The sequence below is a fragment of the Malaclemys terrapin genome, chromosome 11, assembly GCF_027887155.1.
Source record: "Malaclemys terrapin pileata isolate rMalTer1 chromosome 11, rMalTer1.hap1, whole genome shotgun sequence".
In the NCBI taxonomy this organism is placed as follows: Eukaryota; Metazoa; Chordata; order Testudines; family Emydidae; genus Malaclemys; species Malaclemys terrapin.
Genome location: NC_071515.1, coordinates 69,007,625 through 69,032,880, shown reverse-complemented (window position 1 = coordinate 69,032,880; position 25,256 = coordinate 69,007,625). Strand labels below are relative to the sequence as shown.

The window sequence follows — 25,256 nt, the reverse complement described above, 5'->3', positions numbered from 1 at the left end:
CCTGTCTATATGTAACTCCTCAACTACGTTTGCTATTACGATTCTGCAATGCCTACCCATGTTGAATAGCCTCTGTTTCCATGAGCAGTCCCACTGTCAATAGCACCTATTTATGTGAGTAGATGCTAGTCATTAATGGTTGTGGAATCTTGCCTTCTATTTGTATTGTAAATCCCAAAGTGGGGTTTGATTCTGCCCTCACTGAAGTCAATGCAAGTTTTACAAATGACTTCTAGAGGAGTGGATTGTGCCCTTTGTTACTTGTTCAGCACAACTCCATTACTGTATACTCCAGGTACACGTATTGAACTATATTGGTTTACACTAGGTATATATTATTCTTTTGGCTGCACTGCACATCAAATTCTCCCTGTCCCCTAAGAATATTCTAAACTGAGAGTGAAATTAATACGGACTGTCCTGCGAGAACAATGAAGGCTTTAAGTGCTAGTTAAAGCTGTGAAAGTGATCTCACTGACTACGTATTGTAGTAAGACTCACATGAATGACATTAAGGGACTTCGGTGAACATGAATGAGCACCATTTGCCACATACTTTCCTGGGTTGAAGGTACAATGGCCAACTTTTAGAAACCCCAGTGCAGGACTCGTAACAGGAAATGCACGAGGTTCTGATCTAACATGATCTATGCTACACTCTGTCTGATACATTCAAATAGTCACAACATAAACTATACACATACTGTTAAATCCTGGCTAACAGGCAAGGTAATGAGTGGAGTCATTTCTATCTCTGAATTCTCTTATTTTTGTGAAGTATCAGAGGGGTAGCCGTGTTAGTCTGAATCTGTAAAAAGCAACAGAGGGTCCTGGGGCACCTTCAAGACTAACAGAAGTATTGGGAGCATAAGCTTTCGTGGGTAAGAACCTCACTTCTTGCATCTGAAGAAGTGAGGTTCTTACCCACGAAAGCTTATGCTCCCAATACTTCTGTTCATCTTACTTTTGTAAGTTTCAATCTGACCACATCTCACCAGATTTTTTCCTGGTTACCTACGTTTCATTCTCTAGCTTTTCCCCATGCATGTACTTTCAAGGAGATATATACACTGCTACCTTGACATAACGCAACCCGATATAACACGAATTCTGATATAATGCGGTAAAGCAGCGCCCGGGGGGGGGGGGGGGAGAGATATAACGCGGTAAGATTTTTTGGCTCCTGAGGACAGCATTACATCGAGGTAGAGATGTTCTATATATATATATATATACATATACACACATATATATACACATACACACACACAGTGTATGTATATACATATTCATACACATATATCACTTCCCTCTGCCTACTACTAGGTTCATAAAACAAGAGTGCCTAATCACATCATTCCACATTATTCATTCATTCACAAATTAACCAGTGATAGTTACTTCATCAATGGAAATGGCCAGCGTGTATATATATGTGAAGATGTACAGTGAACCACCATCTGCTAAATTTACACTGCAAGTGAAACTAATGCACAGTGCTTATCCCTGTGAGAATTAAGGGCCATGCTCAGGCAGTTTAAAAGGCTCTCACATCAATGAGGATTTCCGTACCAGCTGAGCAGAGAACATAAACCTATCACCTCACCCAGCTGGGACTGCTGCTTTTAGTATAATACACAGATGCTGAAAAAATCCTGAATGTTACTTGTACTTAACAGAAGATGTGCAGACTGCCACTGCACTTCATCAAAAGAACGCAGACTGGGTAGGGGTAGCGAGAAGGTCTGACTGATGATCCTGATCTTATTTTGCAGCCACAAATAGCCCTGGGCAGGAAGAAAAAGCTGGGGTAATTTGGGAGGAGTGCATGTGTGTATTACAGAATTTACTTCATTGTTCTTGGACCTCACCCTGAAAACTCCAGCTCCCACTGTATGTCTCCTGCAAAGGGCATAACCAAATTTCTCTCATTAGCTGCTGGAGACAGTTACAAAAAAAAAAAAGAAGGCTAATAACATTAACCAAGTTGACAAGGTCAAAATGATTGTTTTCATTAAAATATTTGAGCCTCTTGGAAAATGTTAGTTATTTGGTTCAAGGCTGCTTCAGCTGTTTAGAAAAGACAATGTGTCTCTCTCCTGATATTTACATTGAAAGGGGCTGAAGCTGAATACCAGCTTACAGGAGACACAAGGACACAATATTCTCTCCCTAAATGAATCAGCCTCCCAGAAATGACATAATGTAAACAGCGCCAGGCTGGTATTTACATAACTTTATAGACAGATTTGCCTGTTAGGGAGTTTGTTTGAGCCAGCCGGAGGATATACATTGAAAGGGAAAGATTCCTCTGCAGGCTGATATCTGTGGAACATTTGGTCAGGCTGTTTCCCTGGCCCCGATGTTAAATTCATGGGAGCAGAGATGCTTGGAAGCCTCTTTCTTTCTTTGTTGTTTCCCTTTTTTGGAATTCTACTAAAAATAGTCAGAGTTCCCTCTCCCGGAAACTGCTCTCTGCACAGTCTGAGCCTTCATAAAATATCAAAAGAAAAGCGAATGTAACTACAGCACGGACACTTGGTCGTCCAGGTGAAGCCTGTCCTTCACATTGACCCCAATTCAAGAAAACATCCTTATTTAGGACAGCACTTCCAGTATGTGCTTAAGTCCCATGGATTTAATGGGCCTGGAGCACACGCCTAAAGTTAAGCACATGCTTAAGAGCTGCCCTGAATAGGGATGGACTTCAGCACATGCTGGAAGAGTACAGTTCGTACCCTTGCCATGTGTTTGTACCGTGATCGCATACATCCAAGCAGCAGAGTAAGGCAGTGTAGGGCACATCTCCATGCACAGCTGCACAGGACGTAATCCAGTCATGGTTTGGTGTGAGGAAGGAGTAGGGGGGCTACAGTCTTGAGACTCTCCACACCATGAGAAAGCAGGTGTGGTGAGAGGTCAGCACGGATCCTTCCACCTCCCCCCTTATGATTCCTTAAAGGCACAACGCCTTCCCCAGGGATCCTCCCGGAGCAGCACATGGTAGCCCTAAATACGTAAGAGTCTTCACCTCCCCTTGGCCAGCACAGGGATTAATATCTGGGGATCATGTTCTCCCTGAAATAAAGGAAATGAGCAAAAGGTAACTTGGGTAGGAAACTTCTCTAGCTATTAGGAGTAAAAGGATCTTTTGGTCAGTCTCGTGTCCCCCTTGAAGATATGTTGGGAATCTGCTATGCTACAGTTTCAATCTACAGTGGATACATAAATTGCATTTAGCACTGATAGATGCTAAAGAAACTGCATTAACAAGTGTAAAAATGTTACTCAGTAGGACATTGGAATTGCCCATAGCGGCCTTGAGACCAGGCCCAACTGTGCTAGGCCCTGTACAATACATAGTAAGAAACAATCCCTGTCTTCAAGAACATACAGTCCTGGGAACTGAACATACATCTTCTAAGTCCCAGCCCCATGACTAGCCAAAAGATCATTGTTCCTTCCTTGGGCCAGATTTTTCCTGGTGTAATTCCACTGACCTTTTATATTAAAATATCATCTATGGTCCCTTATAATACGTTAGCAATTATGCATAACAGCCAAGAACGGAAGACAAAGAACAAGAAACGAAAGCACTGGCAGAGACACTCCCTACCAAATTAAGCAAAGGTCTGGGGATGAAAACTGCTATAATCAACTAGAGAAAGTGGCATGGAACACCCGGTATCTAATAGCTGGCCTTCTACCCCTTCATCAATCAGAAACAAATACATTCAAATGGAAACATTGCAACACTTTCATCTCTTAAAATACAAAAGACTGAACAACCTTCTCTATCCCCTACATCAAATATGCAGGAACATCACATTTTAAAATACAAAAATATATCAAATAAGAGACAGGACTCAAAAAGCAAACATTACGACCACCATCTTGGCTGACACACCAGGATTGAACCAGGGACCTCCTGACCTAACAACATAAGCAGCTAATAGTTTAAGCTAAAGACCCAAGCCTCTCTAAGTAGGGCTGTAAGAGATTCATATCCTCTGTGGTCTGGTGACAGATAGATGCCTATAACACCCAGTCACCATTGGAGAATGTGGAATATAAGATTAGACTATAATGCGGTGTCCTCTGGTACTGTAATGTATTGCTGTTCCGTGACACATAGATATAAGAACATACAGAAATAGCTGAAGAGGAAAGTACAGCAGCGACAAGAAAATCTGCCCAATAGTCCGGAAACAGTAGTGAAGGGTTGAAAACTAAACAGTTCCAGGTTCACAATTTCTCAAGCAGCAATTTTCTCACAACTCTGAGACAAATGCTTATTAACTTAGTAATCAAAGAGTTAAATTTGATGACAAACAGAAGCTAGACAGAATAACTCATTTGCCATCCAGGCCAGAGATTTGTGGGGTAACATTTTTCTATAATATGTCTATAATAGCTTTTATTTTATTTTCTCATTAAAAACGACCAGCTGGTTCAATGGAAAATCCCATATTTAGCTTCTAAAACATTTAAAGACAGATCTATCATTATTTTTTTCACCAGCCTCCCTTAAGAAATCTGGGGAAATTCACATCGATTTTCACAAGGAAGAGAGAAGACACACTGACACACTCCGAGCCTCTTTTACTCAGAAGATTAAATATAGTTGGAGACATTATTTTCTTAACAGACGTGGTAGATAAGACGACTGGTTCAAAACAGCTTTGACAGGACACAGCCTGTTCCTACAACACATTAAACCAAGGCTAGTAAGTATACAGAAACCTAGCATGAAATAGAAATATAGGCTCCTCAGATCTGGCCCTACACCACTGAAATCAATGGGAATTTTACCACTGACTTCAGTGAGAGCAAGGTTGAGAAGTTGGGCTCTTGTAGTTTTCATGTTCCTCACATACCAGGAGGTTGTGAACACTTACAACCCTCATCACCTTCAATTATGGAAGACCTGGTGCTAAGACGCCATGGCCAAGCTTGCAGAATTAGGTCCTAAAGCCAAGTTCTTGAGTGGATATTTAGACTCCGAAATATATGGGGCTTGATTTTCAAAAACGCGGAGCGTTCAGCTGCTCTGAGGGACTTCAGCGAGAGTGGATAGGTGTTCAGCACTTAAGGAGTCTAAGAATGGATTTAGGCTTTAGACTCCTGTTTTTGAAAACCTAGTCTGTCTTATGTTTCTGTTACATACTAGAGTTCTCATATGCTTACTAGATTATTTCACTGGAAATTTACAGTGTGTAGCATCTCTTTGATTCAGCCCTATGTTGCAAAAAACATAGTTCTGGACAGACGCTCTCATTTTTCTCCATGTAAGACAATTAATAAAAGTCACTCCTCTTCTGGCAACATGCAGTTATGTAGGATGGACTATAAGCAAAGCCCATGGAAAATACTGTTCTTTGCCAATGTTCACTCAGTTAGAAAATGTCAGTATGGCATAAACTGTAAAGTAATCTGGCAGGGATTCAAGTAGCATACCTGGCATACGTTAGATGCTAGTGAACTAGGCACCAAGGATAACTTACACAATAGGTGACTATTTCTCTATTGCTTTATATATACATTAATTGGATTCTCTATTGTAAACTAAGGCATCAATTAAAGATTCAACAAGCTGAGTCTCTTATGCTCTTTTATTTCAGCTAGTTTACATTTGACTAATTCTCAGTTTCACAAAACCCAGGTGTGCCCAATTGAAACTTCTACTCCAAATGCCCGGAGCTTTGGGGAAGCTCAGGTCCAGATCCGAATGCTGCGGCTCAGTGTTCTCTTCATTGTGTGTATTAAGGAAGCAGATTTCAGCTGCACTTGGGAACAAATCCAGTCCCATTGTCTATGGGGAAAGAGGCTTCCCAGCAATGAACTGATTATTCCAATGTACAAGATACGGTGCTGAATGCTTTGCAGTTACTGCCCAGAACACAGCCCTGCTTTTGGGAATGCTCTACATGGCAGCATGCAATGGGTGGGGCATGAACATCCTGGGGAAAGGGGTGGAGCGAGGGAAGCAGCTTGGAGTAACTTACTTGGACCCTTAAAATGCTCCCCACTCCCTTAGGGAATTGTCTTCTTCTCCACCCCTTGCTGTATCTGCACAGTGCCTGAGGCCAGTTACTTGGATAGGCCATGGGATTTGCTCTTTAGGGCAAAATTCTACACCCATTTCTGCACACATCTCTTCTAACACATTTTGCATCCCCTAAACACACAGATCTCCCACTGCTGCCTGTTGGAACAGCAAAATACTGGGCTTGATATTTTTCCTGCATAATTTTGTCCTAACCTGGGGGTATCTGATTTCCCAGATGCAGCTAGTTTCTCCATCCTCACAAGAAGAAGAAAGAATCATTGACTGTAACTGGGCAAATCTGATATAGAGGTAAAAGAGCTTGAAAGAGTGACACAGCAAATGGATGTGGAAGCACTTCATTTCATAAGGGAGAAATATGTATTAGTGGCCATGGTTTGTACTTACACTATAGTAATAACTCACAAAAGTTGTCATTCCATCTTGACAAGGAATGGATAACAGTTAAAAAACTGAAGTGTTTTATGATTTGATTATATACCTCCCAAACCAGACATGTCAAGTCTGTCTCTTTAGTGTGACGTTTACCTAAAATGGCTCCTACAGACTTGGATTCTCAGACAAGGTTTTTTTTATTGAAGAGCAACTAACAGAACTATGTGCTAATCACTTAGTCATCGACTGCTGATTTTTCCACAGTCATTAAAATGCTCTGAATCCCCCCTGCTCTGGAGATAAATATGTAACATGATAAAGGACCCCTGACATATTTACATTTATGACATAGTCTTCCAACGATGCCACTGCTCAGCATTCCATCCGTGCAACAGTGATGCTGAGAAATCAGATCTGGTAAGAGAAGGCTAGAGCCTTCCAGCGGATTTGTTCTGGATAGCGTTGTGATGACATTTTATTAACAACTGTCAGCGAAAGAAAGCATAACATTTGTTTGACGTGAAATCAAACAGATTTCATGTAGTAGCAGGAATAAAGATTTATTTCAGCAGGATACCAAATTCTTTTAAATACTGTAGTTCCTGTTCCTGGGCCTGTTCCTTTCAAAATAAATAAATAGAATCAACACCCAAGATATTTTTTTCTGACACAGTACAATGCATTTTTCACTGAGCAGAGGGAGAAGTTCCACCTGATCTGATTAATCTCTGTGTTAAATCATCCCTTCAACATGTATTATGTAAGTGGGAGTTAGAGATGTAATACGTGCATTTGAGATGGGAGAATCCAATACAACCTAATGGAATTTACTTCATCTACTGACAAGAGTTAGTCACCATTCCTTAATATTTAGCTTAAAGCAATGCAGTGAAATATGCCTACAGACTATAGCAGGCATTTCTTTCAAGACACTCACAAGCGTGTCATTCTTCTCATACACCTTGGTTTTGAAGGTGTTAAATTCTAGAAGACCATTTCAGAGTGAATCAGTGTCTAGATCACTGCATTACTCATTGTGAGCTGCATGCAGTTTGTTCCCATTAAAACAGAGTTGTGTTGTTGCACTGTTAAGACCTGGTTCAGTCAGAAACCCGCTGCAACAGCTTCAAGCTGTTAACACACATTTATTTTTGGTTGATTCTTTTGGTATTTCATAAAGGTAATGTTTTCAGAGAGCAGACATGTTCAGCCCTGAACACCAGCTCTGGGACAAGAGCTATTTTTCATAATTTTTAAAATCAGCTCACTCTGGAGAGTCACTGTGATATAGTGGACCAAGGGAGCACAGGCCTGGGAGTTAGGAGACTTGGATTCCAAGTCCCCCTTTTGCCACTGGCTCATTTTGTGGTCTTGGGCAAGTCACTTAAGCTATTTTTTTTTTTAAAAGAAACTAGTTATTTTGGACACGCTACGTAGGAAACTTTAAAGAGGCCTCAATTTTAGAAAATACTGGGTACTCACCCTCTGAAAATCCATCCCTTTAAGGACAATTAGAGTTGAGTACCAAAAAAATCACGAGTCAGCTTTGAAAATGGTAGTCTTAAACTTCTCTGCCTCAGTTTGCCACTCCATAACAGAGGACAACATTCTTCCTGATAGGGCGGGTGAGGATTAGTTAAAGTTCATAAAACACTGGAGATGTAGACCAAGATTTTCAAAGCCACATTGGACATCTGGATGCCCAATTCCCATTAATTGTAATGGGAATTGGTTGTCCACATCTTTTTTGGTGGGTTCTCAACTGGAGGCCCATGCATTATCCATTGACAATATGACTGTTCCAGCAATGCAAGGAACTGTACATAAACTCTGCAAACTTCCTGTTCTCCAGGGTCTTGTGTGCTTATTGACATGTGCGTGGAGTGAATGTAATACATCACTATTCTGATCTGGTAGTATTTTACAGGCTAGCATTGTGTTCATGTGTAAGTGACAAACCAAGGCCAGAGGGAGTGAAGAATCAAACCAAATGAGAAAATGGCTCTTGTTCCAGAAGCATAAGGAACCCTTGACACTCTCTTTTTAAACCAAATGATGAGCTGCATGAGGTTGAGGGTGGCTGTTGACATTGGCCAATGGTAGCATTCTGAGGGAACAGCATATCATCAACATTAAAAATGTCATTGGTTGCTTTGTCTACAGGGTGTTTTTTATGAAACACTGGGCGGGATTGAGGCAAGTCCTTGATCTTGGACCACTGTAATTTTCATTCCACAACTGCTGCCATGTTAGGAGAACCTCCCTTACAATCTTTAGCCCAGTAGTTAGGGTGCTCTCCTAGGGTGTAGGAGACGCAGGTTCAATTCTTCACTCTGCCTGATGTCCCCAAGGAATTTGAAGTTTGAGCTCCCACACTGCAGGAGAGCATCCTTGTCACTGGGCTATGGGATATTTTGGTATGGGTCTGTCTCAATCTCTCCTGTTGAAGCTCTTCCACTTTTTATAAATAATTAGTCATTGGAACAGGGATGTGAACTTGGGTGTCCCTAGGTAAGTATCCTAACTACCAGGGTACAACATAAGAACAAAAGAAAGGCCGTACCGGGTCAGACCAAAGGTCCATCTAGCCCAGTATCCTGTCTACCGACAGTGGCCAATGCCAGGTGCCCCAGAGGGAGTGAACCTAACAGGCAATGATCAAGTGATCTCTCTCCTGCCATCCATCTCCACCCTCTGACAGACAGAGGCTAGGGACACCATTCCTTACCCGTCCTGGCTAATAGCCATTAATGGACTTAACTACCATGAATGTATCCAGTTCTCTTTTAAACTCTGTTATAGTCCTAGCCTTCACAACCTCCTCAGGTAAGGAGTTCCACAAGTTGACTGTGCGCTGCGTGAAGAAGAACTTCCTTTTATTTGTTTTAAACCTGCTGCCTATTAATTTCATTTGATGACCCCTAGTTCTTGTATTATGGGAATAAGTAAATAACTTTTCCTTATCCAGTTTCTCCACATCACTCTTGATTTTGTATACCTCTATCATATCCCCCCTTAGTCTCCCCTTTTCCAAGCTGAAGAGTCCTAGCCTCTTTAATCTCTCCTCATATGGGACCCGTTCCAAACCCTTAATCATTTTAGTTGCCTTTTTCTGAACCTTTTCTAGTGCCAGTATAGCTTTTTTGAGATGAGGAGACCACATCTGTACACAGTATTCGAGATGAGGGCGTACCATCGATTTATATAAGGGCAATAATATATTCTCAGTCTTATTCTCTATCCCCTTTTTAATGATTCCTAACATCCTGTTTGCTTTTTTGACCACCTCTGCACACTGCGTGGACATTTTCAGAGAACTATCCAAGATGACTCCAAGATCTTTTTCCTGACTTGTTGTAGCTAAATTAGCCCCCATCATATTGTATGTATAGTTGGGGTTATTTTTTCCAATGTGCATTACTTTACATTTATCCACATTAAATTTCATTTGCCATTTTGTTGCCCAATCACTTAGTTTTGTGAGATCTTTTTGAAGTTCTTCACAGTCTGCTTTGGTCTTAACTATCTTTAGCAGTTTAGTATCATCTGCAAACTTTGCCACCTCACTGTTTACCGCTTTCTCCAGATCATTTATGAATAAGTTGAATAGGATTGGTCCAAGGACTGACCCTTGGGGAACACCACTAGTTACCCCTCTCCATTCTGAGAATTTACCATTAATTCCTACCCTTTGTTCCCTGTCTTTTAACCAGCTCTCAATCCATGAAAGGACCTTCCCTTTTATCCCATGGCAGCTTAATTTACATAAGAGCCTTTGGTGAAGGACCTTGTCAAAGGCTTTCTGGAAATCTAAGTACACTATGTCCACTGGATCCCCCTTGTCCACATGTTTGTTGACCCCTTCAAAGAATTCTAATAGATTAGTAAGACATGATTTCCCTTTACAGAAAACATGTTGACTATTGCTCAACAGTTTATGTTTTTCTATGTGTCGGACAATTTTATTCTTAACTATTGTTTCGACTAATTTGCCTGGTACAGACGTTAGACTTAACGGTCTGTAATTGCCGGGATCACCTCTAGAGCCATTTTTAAATATTGCGTTACTTTAGCTAACTTCCAGTCATTGGGTACAGAAGCTGATTTAAAGAACAAGTTACAAACCTTAGTTAACAGTTCAGCAACTTCACATTTGAGTTCTTTCAGAACTCTTGGGTGAATGCCATGATGCTCACTCTCTCTTTCCCTGATCAAATGTCATTGCCTTCATGAATTATTACCTGCCAGTATGAATGACAATTAATAGTCATTGGGCCAGGGATCCACTTATCAAAGCTAGTGGGACATTCGTTATGTTCAGATATAGACATTCACATAAAATTGGACCAACTAGCACATTTCCTTTGAAATGGAGGTTTTTTTTTTAAATTACTTTTCAATAAACTCGCAAGTAAACCCATCTTCAAACAATGCAAACAACACAGAGTTAACCCAAAAATACAGCTGCAGGCAGGGTACAGATAGCCTACTATTGTAATATGATCTTGATAGTTTAGGACTGAAGAGGCGACATGCCCCAGAAGAGACTGGGACCTCTTACTTTATTGTCATTCTTGAGGGACACTCACAGTTGTAATAGTGATCCTTTAACAAGGCACACACACACACACACACACACACACACACACACACATACACCCCCACCATTAAGTCCATTGTCTTTCAGATGGCAATGATTCTTACTAGTACATTATCTGAGCGGGATTTCAGCTCACGGCTGAGATGGTAAACGCTACTGAATTGGTTTTGTATAGAAGTATGTCACCACAGAGGAACATAAACAGGAATGTCAGGAAGAGGAGTATACACCCCGTGAGACTTAAGGCTGAGATGTTCAAAGCTGCCAAAGGGATCTGAACATCCAATTCCTTGTAAATTTCTTTTCTACTGAAAGTGAAGGGGGGAGGGATAGCTCAGTGGTTTGAGCATTGGCCTGCTAAACCCAGGGTTGTGAGTTCAATCCTTGAAGGGGCCACTTGGGGATCTGGGGCAAAATCAGTACTTGGTCCTGCTAGTGAAGGCAGGGGGCTGGACTTGATGACCTTTCAAGGTCCCTTCCAGTTCTAGGAGATGGGATGGGATAAGCTGATTGTCCTTCTTAACACTTACTATTCCCTTTAAGGTCAGATACTCAGCCGGTGTAAAGCAGAGTAGCTCCATGGAAGGCAATGGTGCTATGTCAACTTGCACCCAGATCAGGATTGACTACTAAGGGAAAGATCCTCAAGTTGTTGTGTTTTGGTAGGTACAGTGTAATGTGCAAGTCACCTTTAAAGAAGAACACGTCTATCTGTAGGCAGGGAGCAGCATTTAGAGTACATTTTTAGGATTCATGCACAGTGTGTATCATGACAACACATTTTGAGGTTACATGGTAAACACAGCCTTGTTATGCATCAACAATCCAAAAGGTGCTGTTCATTACCATACTTACAGTGCAGAATCAAATTGTATTGGGCAAGTCTACAATAAGCTGTAAGTACTCCATTTACCGGAAAAGCAGACTATTTTTTAAAACAGATGATTATATTATTTTGTGGCTCCATCAGAAACACGTTACACAAGGAAACATCTTAAAGAAGACACAATTTTTCCATTTAAAGAGAATCTTCTCTCTACAGCTTCTTTAAGAGCTAATATAGTAAACAATTTAGGTTCATTTCAGGGAGACATCATATGTTCTGCTACTCTTCCTTTTAAATGCAGCAGTGCCACTTGAAATAAAATACTGTATATTACCACACTGCACTTTTCTCCTTAACCTTGCTGATATATGCAGAGTCGCACATGTGTTGTTACTGCAAAGAAATGTAGTGTATCTTACTGACATACACTAGGAATTTTTCCAGGTTATGGCTAGTGACAACTGTCATTGCAATTAATGCTCCAACAAACCGAACCTTATTAGCTTGAAACAAAAAGTGCACAAATCCCACAATCCAACTCAAATGGAGAAAAATTGAGCAGACTGTGGTACAGATGACATTTTATTCAGGTTACAGGGCCATCTGTAGTACCCTCTCTTCTCCATATGGGAAATATAGTGTGTCTTGAATCTGCAGTGATAGTAAACCTCTTGAGAATTTCCAAGTTCCTTTTAGAAAGCAGTCAGAAAAGAATCTGTGTGGTAAGTTTACTGCATCATGATGGGAACTGAGAACTGAGTGGGATGTGTCAAACACTGTCGCCTCTCCCTTCCATTCTCCCTAAGGCACAAACTCCCAATTCGCATGACCTGCATGGAAGGGTTAAAGAAACAACACAAGCTGCCTGCCTTCATTACTGTGCTTGTACACAGGAAGTACCACCGAAGTTCAAGCACTCATGATTCCAGTGAAAAGGAAGTTGTTAAATCACTACACCACTTACTCTCTGTTGCGAGTACAGGGGGAAGCGAGCTCTTTGGCTTTTTGGTCTTCTTCTCAGCAGACTTTGGGGTCTTTGTAGGTGAGGGATCTGAAATTAAAACAAAGGTAATAATAAAATATACATCTTATTTGAGAATTGAGGGGGAGGGGAAAATATCCTCCTCATTCATCATAAATTTGTTTTTGGTCTTCCTGCAAAGTTGGTGAAACTGTTGGTTTGCACATTGTTTACACAGGATTTACTACTCACGGTTGCTGGGGAATGCCAAGTTCCAAGGAGAAGAGGGACCAACAAGGAAGGAGAGCTCTCTGCAGTTCAGAAGCAGTGGCACTCGGGACTCGATAAAGCTGATAGTTAACTGCTCCAATTAAAGGGGACACTGCCAAGGATGACCAGCCTTTCTTAACCAATGAGAAGAAGGGGGGTTGTGTCTGAGCTGCCCTCTGCACAACTCAGGCTGGAGGGGCATAAAGGAGACTTTTAACCAAAGAAACTCAGATTGCCTATACATGGACTGACAGAATGCAGACAGCTTAGAGAGGCAAATCCTCATAGGCCCAGCAACACTCTATACAACTGTTCTAAAACCATTTTAGAAACCCAGTGGGCAGCAGGAACAAAGAGGGATTAGACCCCAAAGCAGCCTCAGTGCTCAGCTCCCTGCTGGTTCTCTGCTTGGGCTGTCTGTTGTGGGGATTAAGTTACAATTGTCACAGAAAGAATGCACGGAGGAAGCAGGCAACTATTTTTTGCCATTTAGTGAGGGATGAGGTTGGGAAAGAGCATGTATGGAAAGAAGGAGGAAGTTTTACTGAAGGAGTTTCCCTATCAGGGAAAGTACTTACCATCCACCAACACTTTGCAAGCACATTCAGCTCTCCCTGCTGGATTCTCAGCTATGCATTTGTACTGGCCCACATCTTCAGGAAAGGCCTTGTCAATGGTGAGTGAGCACAGTGACCCTAACACAAAGGAAAGAGAGGTCAGAGGGACATTGCATTTTGCAAATTTTGAAAGTACAGTATTGTTAGCAGTGATGGAACAGAGTGGCTGAACTGTTCTGGCAATATTGAGTTCTGTAGGAGATCACAGTTCCTTAAATGCTGTTGGTGTCTCTACGCTGGAAGATATGTTTCATTAAACTAGGAGGCCAATTTTCAAATTCACTGGAGTGATGAACAATTTATATATGAAGGCTGAATTAAGTAAATTACTCTGGATTCTCAAAGTAGGACTGAGGCACTTAAAATGGATTTTCGGTAGAGATGCATGCGAGAGCCAGATACAAATCTTTGTTAGTAGTAATTATTTGTATTACAGCAGCACCTAAAGGCCCCACCTGAGATTGGGGCCAGATTGTGCTAGGTATTGTACAACCATATAACAAAGAAATGGTCCCTGCCCCAAAGAGTTTACAGTCTAAGACTACAGACAACAGGACCTCTGCAAATTGATCAGATGCAAGTTTTTGGTTTGGTCTCATCTCAGTATCCAAGGGTGAAAACGGGTAACCTAAGATAGGTACCTAAGCTTGAAAATAGTACAGCAAAAGTCACTTTCATTTTGTTGGCATGGCTCAAAGAACAAGTGTAATGGTAGCTCTCAAAAAATAAAAAGGCCCATACATCAGCACTATCAAAGGCATTGATGTAGCAAAGTATCAGAGGGGTAGCCGTGTTAGTCTGGATCCGTAAAAAGCAACAGAGTGTCCTGTGGCACCTTTAAGACTAACAGATGTATTGGAGCATAAGCTTTCATGGGTAAATGCCCACTTCGTCGGATGCATGTAATGGAAATTTCCAGAGGCAGGTATAAATATGCAGGCAAGAAGCAGTCTGGAGATAACGAGGTTAGTTCAATCAGGGAGTGTGAGGTCCTCTGCTAGCAGTTGAGGTGTGAACACCAACTTGTCCTCTATTTATCATTCCTGGAGTCTCATGTCCTACTTCCTCTTAGGCCTCTCCAACTATCTTGGACCCTCTGACTACTGTACCATTCCCCAGCACCTCCTACTGGTCGGTCTCTTTCTCTGGATTAAGTACAGATTACTTCTCAGCTCCCAGCAGGCCTGCCTCTTGGTCACACACATCCCTATCTCATGACTCTCATGATCTGAGAAGGAAACCAATCACAGGTGAAACTGTGCCCAAACTCCCTTAAAAGTGATCAACTCACCCTGTGACAGGAATATCAGAGAAGATTACAGATTTCCCCCAGGGATACACAAAGATTTAGCTTCAGCTCTGATGCAACAACTGAACTCTTCGTATAGAGAAAATCCCCCTTTTTAAAAGGGTATGTCATGATGTGAAGCAAAATGAAATGTAATGAGACTGTTCTCAACGCAATTGCTTTGTGAGGCAAACATGAGTAGGACCACAATGATTTTTTTGTTGTTGTTGACTCTCAGCTAGATTGGAGAAATGGACTAAAATTCAATTCCCCCCCGTACCCGGCTCTCCAAGGAACAAAATGAAAATTATTTCTGCTGAGAAAGGCTGGCCCTCTTAGTCACATAGTATATAGGCTCTGCCAGTCACAGGAAAAGAAATGCGTGTCTTCCCCCACATGACTTATCTCAAGAATCAGGTTTGAACTCAAAATGCAGCACAAACAGCAAATGGAGGAGAAGCATTAAAAAATGCTCTTTCAGGCTGCTTGCAATGACATACAATGTTCAAGGTAGTCTTTTGTAATTTATAGATAGAGTCTGAGTGGATATTAAGACTAATTTTAAATAATTCATAGAGTTCTACAACTTGCATCAAAAAGATAACCTACTAACTCACAGAACCACCATAGGAAACAGACACATACATGGTGGATTGTTATACACCTTATTAAAACGGAGTACAGTTAGCAGTACAGGACAATGTTATTTATTTTCGGACACAGACTGGCTAACCTAGTGAGGAGGGCTTTAAACTAGGTTCGACGGGGACAGGTGAGCAAAGCCCACAGGTAAGTGGGGAACATGGAGACCGGGGAAATGAGTCGGAAACAAGAGGGAGTGTGGGCTATATTGGCAGAGAGAAAGGAGAGTCAGGAAAAAACTGGGAGGAAAGATCAAACCAGTATCTTAGATGCCTATATACAAATGCGAGAAGTATGGGGAATAAGCAGGAAGAACTGGAAGTGCTAATAAATAAATACAACTATGACATTGTTGGCATCACTGAAACTTGGTGGGATAATACACATGATTGGAATGTTGGTGTGGATGGGTACAGCTTGCTCAGGAAGGATAGACAGGGGAAAAAGGGAGGAGGTGTTGCCTTATATATTAAAAATGTACACACTTGGACTGAGGTAGAGATGGACATAGGAGACGGAAGTGTTGAGAGTCTCTGGGTTAGGCTTAAAGGGGCAAAAAACAAGGGAGATGTCATGCTAGGCGTCTACTACAGGCCACCTAACCAGGTGGAAGAGGTGGATGAGGCTTTTTTCAAGCAACTAACAAAATCATCCAAAGCCCAAGATTTGGTGGTGATGGGGGACTTCAACTATCCGGATATATGTTGGGAAAATAACACAGCGGGGAACAGACTATCCAACAAATTCTTGGACTGCATTGGAGACAACTTTTTATTTCAGAAGGTTGAAAAAGCTACTAGGGGGGAAGCTGTTCTAGACTTGATTTTAACAAATAGGGAGGAACTCGTTGAGAATGTGAAAGTAGAAGGCAGCCTGGGTGAAAGTGATCATGAAATCATAGACTTTGCAATTCTAAGGAAGGGTAGAAGGGAGAACAGCAAAATAGAGACAATGGATTTCAGGAAGGCAGATTTTGGGAAGCTCAGAGAGCTGATAGGTAAGGTCCCATGGGAATCAAGACTGAGGGGAAAAACAACTGAGGAGAGTTGGCAGTTTTTCAAAGGGACACTATTAAGGGCCCAAAAGCAAGCTATTCCGCTGGTTAGGAAAGATAGAAAATGTGGCAAAAGACCACCTTGGCTTAACCACGAGATCTTGCACGATCTAAAAAATAAAAAGGAGTCATATAAAAAATGGAAACTAGGACAGATTACAAAGGATGAATATAGGCAAACAACACAGGAATGCAGGGGCAAGATTAGAAAGGCAAAGGCACAAAATGAGCTCAAACTAGCTACGGGAATAAAAGGAAACAAGAAGACTTTTTATCAATACATTAGAAGCAAGAGGAAGACCAAAGACAGGGTAGGCCCACTGCTTAGTGAAGAGGGAGAAACAGTAACAGGAAACTTGGAAATGGCAGAGATGCTTAATGACTTCTTTGTTTCGGTCTTCACCGAGAAGTCTGAAGGAATGCCTAACATAGTGAATGCTAATGGGAAGGGGGTAGGTTTAGCGGATAAAATAAAAAAAGAACAAGTTAAACATCACTTAGAAAAGTTAGATGCCTGCAAGTCACCCGGGCCTGATGAAATGCATCCTAGAATACTCAAGGAGCTAATAGAGGAGGTATCTGAGCCTCTAGCTATTATCTTTGGAAAGTCATGGGAGACGGGAGAGATTCCAGAAGACTGGAAAAGGGCAAATATAGTGCCCATCTATAAAAAGGGAAATAAAAACAACCCAGGTAACTACAGACCAGTTAGTTTAACTTCTGTGCCAGGGAAGATAATGGAGCAAGTAATTAAGGAAATCGTCTGCCAACACTTGGAAGGTGGTAAGGTGATAGGGAATAGCCAGCATGGATTTGTGAAGAACAAATCATGTCAAACCAATCTGATAGCTTTCTTTGATAGGATAACGAGCCTTGTGGATAAGGGTGAAGCGGTGGATGTGGTATACCTAGACTTTAGTAAGGCATTTGATACGGTCTCGCATGATATTCTTATCGATAAACTAGGCAAATACAAATTAGATGGGGCTACTATAAGGTGGGTGCATAACTGGCTGGATAATCGTACTCAGAGAGTTGTTATTAATGGTTCCCAATCCTGCTGGAAAGGCGTAACGAGTGGGGTACCGCAGGGGTCTGTTTTGGGACCGGCTCTGTTCAATATCTTCATCAACGACTTAGATATTGGCATAGAAAGTACGCTTATTAAGTTTGCGGATGATACCAAACTGGGAGGGATTGCAACTACTTTGGAGGACAGGGTCATAATTCAAAATGATCTGGACAAATTGGAGAAATGGTCTGAGTTAAACAGGATGAAGTTTAACAAAGACAAATGCAAAGTGCTCCACTTAGGAAGGAAAAATCAATTTCACACATACAGAATGGGAAAAGACTGTCTAGGAAGGAGTACGGCAGAAAGGGATCTAGGGGTTATAGTGGACCACAAGCTAAATATGAGTCAACAGTGTGATGCTGTTGCAAAAAAAGCAAACATGATTCTGGGATGCATTAACAGGTGTGTTGTGAGCAAGACACGAGAAGTCATTCTTCCGCTCTACTCTGCTCTGGTTAGGCCTCAGCTGGAGTATTGTGTCCAGTTCTGGGCGCCGCATTTTAAAAAAGATGTGGAGAAACTGGAAAGGGTCCAAAGAAGAGCAACAAGAATGATTAAAGGTCTTGAGAACATGACCTATGAAGGAAGGCTGAAAGAATTGGGTTTGTTTAGTTTGGAAAAGAGAAGACTGAGAGGGGACATGATAGCAGTTTTCAGGTATATAAAAGGGTGTCATAAGGAGGAGGGAGAGAACTTGTTCACCTTAGCCTCTAAGGATAGAACCAGAAACAATGGGTTTAAACTGCAGCAAGGGAGGTCTAGATTGGACATTAGGAAAAAGTTCCTAACTGTCAGGGTGGTTAAACACTGGAACAAATTGCCTAGGGAGGTTGTGGAATCTCCGTCTCTGGAGATATTTAAGAGTAGGTTAGATAAATGTCTATTAGGGATGGTCTAGGCAGTATTTGGTCCTGCCATGCGGGCAGGGGACTGGACTCGATGACCTCTCGAGGTCCCTTCCAGTCCTAGAATCTATGAATCTATGAAAATATGTTAATATGAAAATAAATGTTATTTATCCTTTTAGAAAGTTCCTACTCTGACCAACAGATCATTACCCATTATTAAAGTAATAGCTATACACAAATCCTCAGGATTTCTAGTAACAATGCTGAATGTGCCACATGGTGTACAACAATCTTTGTTAAAATGCTTTTAAAATCCAGCCCTTGTATGGCTACAAGGAAATGCTTTTGTTGCACCAACTTTCAGTCTCACAGCAACTGAATAAATAGGTACCAATAGCATTCATAACTGATGAGCTTGAGGGTCCACTGCAAGAGTTGAATTAAGCTGCTATGTCATTCATGTAACTTCTCAACAGCTCTGGGATGTGTCAACTGCTCCATTCAGCTTAGCTGGGCTAGACTGAAAACCCCTATGCTGTCAATTTAAACATCAACATTGTTAACTATTTCACTGCTCATCATTTTAGTTGAAAACATCTGTATTTCTATTAGCAGTTCTGGGGTTCTGGTTAGAGCTTGTTTAAATGTACCGAATGCAAAGCAGGGTCCAAGTTCATTGTTTAATTAGCATGTGTCATGTCTCCTGCTCATTAATTTTCACTTAATACAGCCCAGCAAATAAATGGAGTAAGAGTACTAACATAGGGGCAGTAATAAAGGGCCACCTTTACTCATTAGCTAGCTGAGTAGTCCCATGGGAATCAATAGGATCACTCATGGATTAAGGGGCTACCCAGTGAGAATAAGGATCTGACTCATAGAAGTGAGGTTTCCTTGCCTGTTGTAATTTGTAGGGCAGTAATGCCTACAGGCCCCAACCAAGACTGGGGTCCCATTGTGCCAGGCACTGTACAAACACAATGAGAGATAGCCCTTGCCCTGAAAAGCTTACAATCTAGACACCACAAGTAAAGGGTGGCGGGAGAAAGAGATGCACAGAGAGGTGAAGTGACTTGCCCAAGATCACACAAGTCTGTAGCAGAGCTGGGAACAGAATCCAAATCTTTTGACTCCCAGTCCAGTACCCCATCCACTAAACCTCATTGCTTCTTTTATAAACTAAGTTACCTACAGTATACTGCAAATACTCTCCTGGAAAATATTTTCTCATTTAATGTCTAGGTTTTGGTCTGCCCTCTTTGCTTATAGAATTTAACATTGCATATTTCTATGTCCTTGTAGTGGGGTGGCTGCCCCACTCCTGCAGAACAGGGGTTGAAAGCAGCCCTGGAGAGGGCTGTGGCTAGAAAAACGTTAAAAGCAGCCAAGCTAGGCTGAGGGGAAGCAGCCACAGCTGAGGCCAGCACAATCAGGGCCCAGCTGGCCCTTATAAGAGGGCTGGGGGCCAGGAGCTGGAGGAGTCTCTCTCCGGCCTTGGAGGGAGAAGGACTTGGCTGCCTGGGAGCTCAGGGTACAGGGAACAGAGCAGGGCTGGGGAAAGGCAAGAGAGCTGGGGAGCTCCAGCTGGGCAAATCCCCCGGCTGCAGGCACTGGAAAAAGGCCAAAACAGGTACTGGGGTTGCAGAGGCTGCAGCCCGGGCTTAGGCAGAGGCAGCTGGTCCGAACCCCTTGCCAATGATGAGTGGCCATTACAGACTGCAGTTTGCCCCAGTGAGCAGGGCTAGATGTTGACTGGCAGTAGCAACTGAGGCAAGGTGGGTTTAGAGGGCTGGGGGTTCCCCTGAGAGGGGAGACCCAGAGTGTGGGGGTACTGCTGGGGCAGACCCCAAGGTAAAGGGCACCGGGGTCTGGGAGGGACACTAGGTCAGCGGCAGGCGAGACACCGGCCTGCAGCGGGTGCTCCAGATGCTGGAAAAGAGCGAATTCCCAAGACAACCAGCAGGAGGTGCCGCGCCAGTGAGTCGTCGCCTCGCTACAGGCCTTAACTACAAAAACAAAAAAAATCTGATTGGGTTCAACAGGGACAAAAACACAAACAAACAATAAAACCCAAAACTTTCCAAAAGGCCTGTGTTCGGTGATCGAGGGCTATATTCCATTCCCTGGGCTAGGAGGCCAAATGTCTTCCAATGAAGTATTTGGTATTTCCTCTGCAAAAGCCCTTCCTGACCTCCTGCACAGAGAGTATTTTCTCATAGTTCTGAGAAAGCTCAGCCTGGTGATTCCAGCTGGGTATTTTGAATCTTGGCACCTCACAAATCCCTGCTGAGTGAACAACTTCACAGTGAATTTTGTCCTGCTCAGATCTGTTTGCAGTAATCAGCCAATTGACGACAAACCCTACAGCTCGCACATCAGCACTATGGAGAACACTGCCACTGAGGATAGTGCACATGCAATAGAGCTCATACAAATGGTTTGGATGAGACATTTTCAGGGACTACCACTGGGACCTTTGCAGTAGTGCAGTGACACGGTTAAAGAAGATGTAAGCAGACAGTTTACAGGAGGTTCAAGTTTAAACACAAAACTCCTTTCAGGGGTTTTGGGCCTATTTCAGGATTTTGTGGTTTAACCAAAATAGTGCATACGTAGCAAAATACCTCCGGCTGCTGCATTGCTCCCATGAATCTCTAGTCAGCAAGCTCCAGAACACAAAGGAAGTATTCAAACCAACAAACAACACCTCTTGTGTCCAATTCCTTGTCCTGACTTCTGGTCAGGAAAACCCCTGACTCCTTATCTCCCAGGGGAGTAAACTCAGATCAGATGATTAAGTTCTTACTAATCCATTAGTAACTAAGGAAGGTGTTAAATATCATCCACTCGGGATAAACATTTTAAAATCAGCATGCCCAGATAACTTACACCCAAAATCCTAAAAGAGTTGGCTGAGGAGATCAATGGAATAAGTATGTTCATTTTTCATAAATATTGGAATAGTGGGGAAATTCCAGAAGACTGGAAGAGTGCTAATACTGTGATAATATTCAAAAAGAACAAGTGGGATGACCTGGGTAAAACTCTGGGCAGGTTAGCCTAGCATCAGTACCAGGCACAATAATGGAAAAACTGATAGGGGATTCTATTGATAAAAGATAGGAATATAATTAACACCAGTCAACACGGTTGTATGAAAACTTGTTCTGATCAAACAAACGTAATTCCATTCTCTGAAGAGACTATAAGCATGGTTGATAAAAGTAATTGTGTAGTTGTAATCTACTTACACTTTAGTAAGGTATTTAACTCAGTACCACATGAGATTCTGATTAAAAAGCTCTCTCTATAAAATATCAATAAAGCACATGTTAAATGGATTAAGAATTGCTGGCTGACAGATCTCAAAAAGTAATTGTTAATGAAGGGTGGGGGTGTTTCTAGTTGGGTTCTGCAGGGATTTGTACGAGGCCTGACACTATTCAACAGTTTCTGGAAGTAAATATATCATCACTGCCGATAAAATTTGTGGATGACAACAAGATTGGCAGAGTGGTAAATAACGAGGAGGATATGTCAGTCATACAAAGCGATCTTGCCCATTCAAACAAAACGCGTTTTAATACAGCTAAATGTTATGTTATACATCTGGGAACAAGGAATGCAGGCCACCATCTACAGAATGGAGGACTGTACCCTGGAAGGTAGCGATGCTGAAAAAGATTTAGGAGTCATTGTGGACAAGCGGCTGAACATGAACTCCCAGTGTGATGCTAAGGCAAAAAGGGCTAAGGAGATCCTTGGGGGCAGCAGTAAAGAGGTGATTACGGCATTGGTCAGACCAGGTCATTTTATTTTGTTGGAGGAATTGGAACCACAATATGATGGGGGTGGAAATCATACATAAAAGGACCATTTCGGATAATTTAGCAGAGCTGTGCCATAGTCTTTGAGATTCTGCAGCTGCTTTTCTTCTGACCTTTCCTAGAGTGTTCAGATTTATGGAGTGTCCTAATTCATGATGATGTGTTTCCAGTCAGTTCCGGAAGTTACACATTTTGCGGCCTAAGATGTCAGACATATCAAAGGAACTGTAGTGTTTTGAACAACACATATAGGGCATCAGATGCAATTATTTGCTAGGCACAAGAAAATGCACCTGCAGGGAGGTAAAATCTGTGGTGTACAGGTGTGGAATTATCCTATCAAAATTTTCGTTTGTTTTGACAAAGGAAGGATTTTATCCAAAAAGTCATGGCAGGCACTGGTTTAGCAGACAGACATGCATGATTGACAGGAGGGCTTAGAAGCAATGTTAAGTCACAAAGAAATTGTTAAAGGCATTATTACTAACAAGATCAACAATCGTTTATGCTGTCTCAGCACCAAGGATGGGAAAAGAACACTAGCAGTGAAGGAGCTATGTTCTGGGCAAAGCAATGGGAATTCTGGTGCACAATCCCATATTTGCTTGGTGAATGCCAAGCTGCACTGTTGTCACCTGATGTAGGCCCAGGTAGAAACAATGACCCTTCAGGCCCAGTTGCGAATAGGGTCTGTGATGCTGGCAGACCAAGTGCCAGCTGTTGTCAAAGGTTTAGGCCTCAGCTGAGCAATGACAAATTCATTCCTGAAAATCTGTCTGTTTCACCTTTGTTTTAGTATGGTTAAGATGGGTATTGGAATTACAACAGTGTATTTAGTGTGTAGATGTTACACAATGCTTATAAATTGCTACATGTATTAATCTCACTTGCAATAGCTTTATCATATGCTACAAGGAAATGCTTGCTTGGAAACTGTGAACTCAGTCAGGAGGGACTGTCTTCTAACCATCAAGAAGGCATAGCAAAACTAAATGGGCCATTGTGGGACATCACAATTCAGAGACATTGTTAATTGCCCCTACACACCCACGAAGAGACTACATGCAAAAGTGCTTGTCCCATCAACTTGAATTCTTGAAGAAGGAAATAAAAAAAGCTGACAATAAAATCTCTCTCTTTGTTTGAACTCTCACAGGGCTGGAGCTATGAAACTGAAGCAGAGATCCTCAGAGTCAATCTGGATTAGCCCTCAAAGACATTCAGTGCTGCTGACAGATTGCTACAATTCTGTCACCTTTTGGACCCATAGACTGAAATTGATTTGTTTATATATGTTGCCTACCTTAATCTGTAAATAACTCATTTATTTTTCCTAGTTAATAAATCCTTAGTAGATTTACTATAGGATTGGCTACAAGTGTTGTCTTTAGTGTGAGATCTGAGGTGCAAGTGGTACTGGGGTAAGTGACTGGTCGCTTGGCACTGGAAGCAACCTGAATCTTTTGTGATCTTTGATGTATAGCAAGCAACTATAACTAAGTCCAGCTTGCCTGGGAGGCAAGATAGACTGGAATGCCCAAGGGGACTGTCTGTAACTCCATGGTGAGACTGGTATAGTGCTTCAGGAGTTCACATTTGTTATTGGGTTGGTGACATCTAGTTATAGAACATACCACCAGTTGGGGTCTCTGCCCTGCTTTTTGGCAGTCTGCCCTGAAGTTGGCATTCACAGTTGTGAACCATTCCAGGGAGTGAGACAGGGTCATTCCACAGTGGTGACGGTGCACTTAGGGAGAAATTGCAGAGTACACTAAATCAGAATTTAATTACAAAGGCAAATCACCCAGCTGTGACACAGACCCATTTTGCATCTCTCCTCTCCAGCAATGACCCCACTTCAATGCTCCTTTCATCACCTTCTCCCATAATAGTCTCTGTGCCTTGGGGTTATTATTAGTATTGTGGTAGCTCTTAGGAACCCTAGTCAAGGACTGGGATCCCAGTGTGCTAGGCACTATACACACAGAACAAAAAGATAATCCCTCCCCCAAGTAGTTTACAGTCAAAGTAATTTTGTTCCATGCTGCTGCTATCCATCCAGCCTCCAAATCTGTCCATCCAGGATCTACCACTCTGACTTTCAAATTCCCCCTAATAACTCACCTAAAAAAGAGGGAGCATGCTCACACTTTAACGTGAACTAAAATCAAATGTCTCTTAACTACACAGATGTACTTATGTCTAACCTGAGTAACATTTTCCACCTCCTGGGTATCTTTTCTATCAGTTATTTATTTATTTTAAGTTATGATAGACAAAGAAAGGTGCCCATCCCAAGTGCTAAGACAACTGAACCTTTGACCGGCATTTAAAAGCACAAACTGTAATTATGAAAAGAAAACCAGCAGTAACCTCCACCACATGCAAATAGCAGCCAATCAAATCTGTTAGTAAAAGAAAAATTGGAGACCCTAGCTCACCGTCCCATAAAAATTATACCTCAAGCATCAAATGCACCCATCCCTAAAAAACTAAACCTTGCAGCTTGTTCTTTGGGGAAGCATTCCTTTAACAGCATGGAGACAGGCAGTTAGTATGAAGGTGCCCAAATTGAATAAGAAAAATAAAATCCGTGATGACGTTAACAGTTTTGATGCTGAGATGAAAGGAAGAGCCTGTGTTCTTAGATACAGTATGTTGTGATTGTGAGATAGTGTCCAATATTAAGCTGTCCAGGCTCTGGATTTTTATAGCTAACATGGACTTTAACCTAGAGAAATATTTTGGAAGCCTTATTTAATAGTTGGTCCATGACTTTGTCACAGTCTCAATACAGAAGGCCAGG

The 25,256-nt window shown here is 41.9% G+C and overlaps 1 protein-coding gene across 4 annotated transcripts in view; it reads right to left on the bottom strand.

Moving 5' to 3' along the window:
* Nucleotides 1-25,256, bottom strand: part of MYLK (myosin light chain kinase) — a 305,994-nt gene that overhangs the window by 67,895 nt on the left and 212,843 nt on the right. For all 4 annotated transcript variants that reach the window (XM_054044298.1, XM_054044297.1, XM_054044296.1 and 1 more), the window contains 2 exons: nucleotides 13,678-13,794; nucleotides 12,833-12,919 (listed from right to left, as the gene is read on the bottom strand). In XM_054044298.1, coding sequence (XP_053900273.1) covers nucleotides 12,833-12,919; nucleotides 13,678-13,794 — 204 coding nt within the window. The remainder of the gene's footprint in view (nucleotides 1-12,832; nucleotides 12,920-13,677; nucleotides 13,795-25,256) is intronic.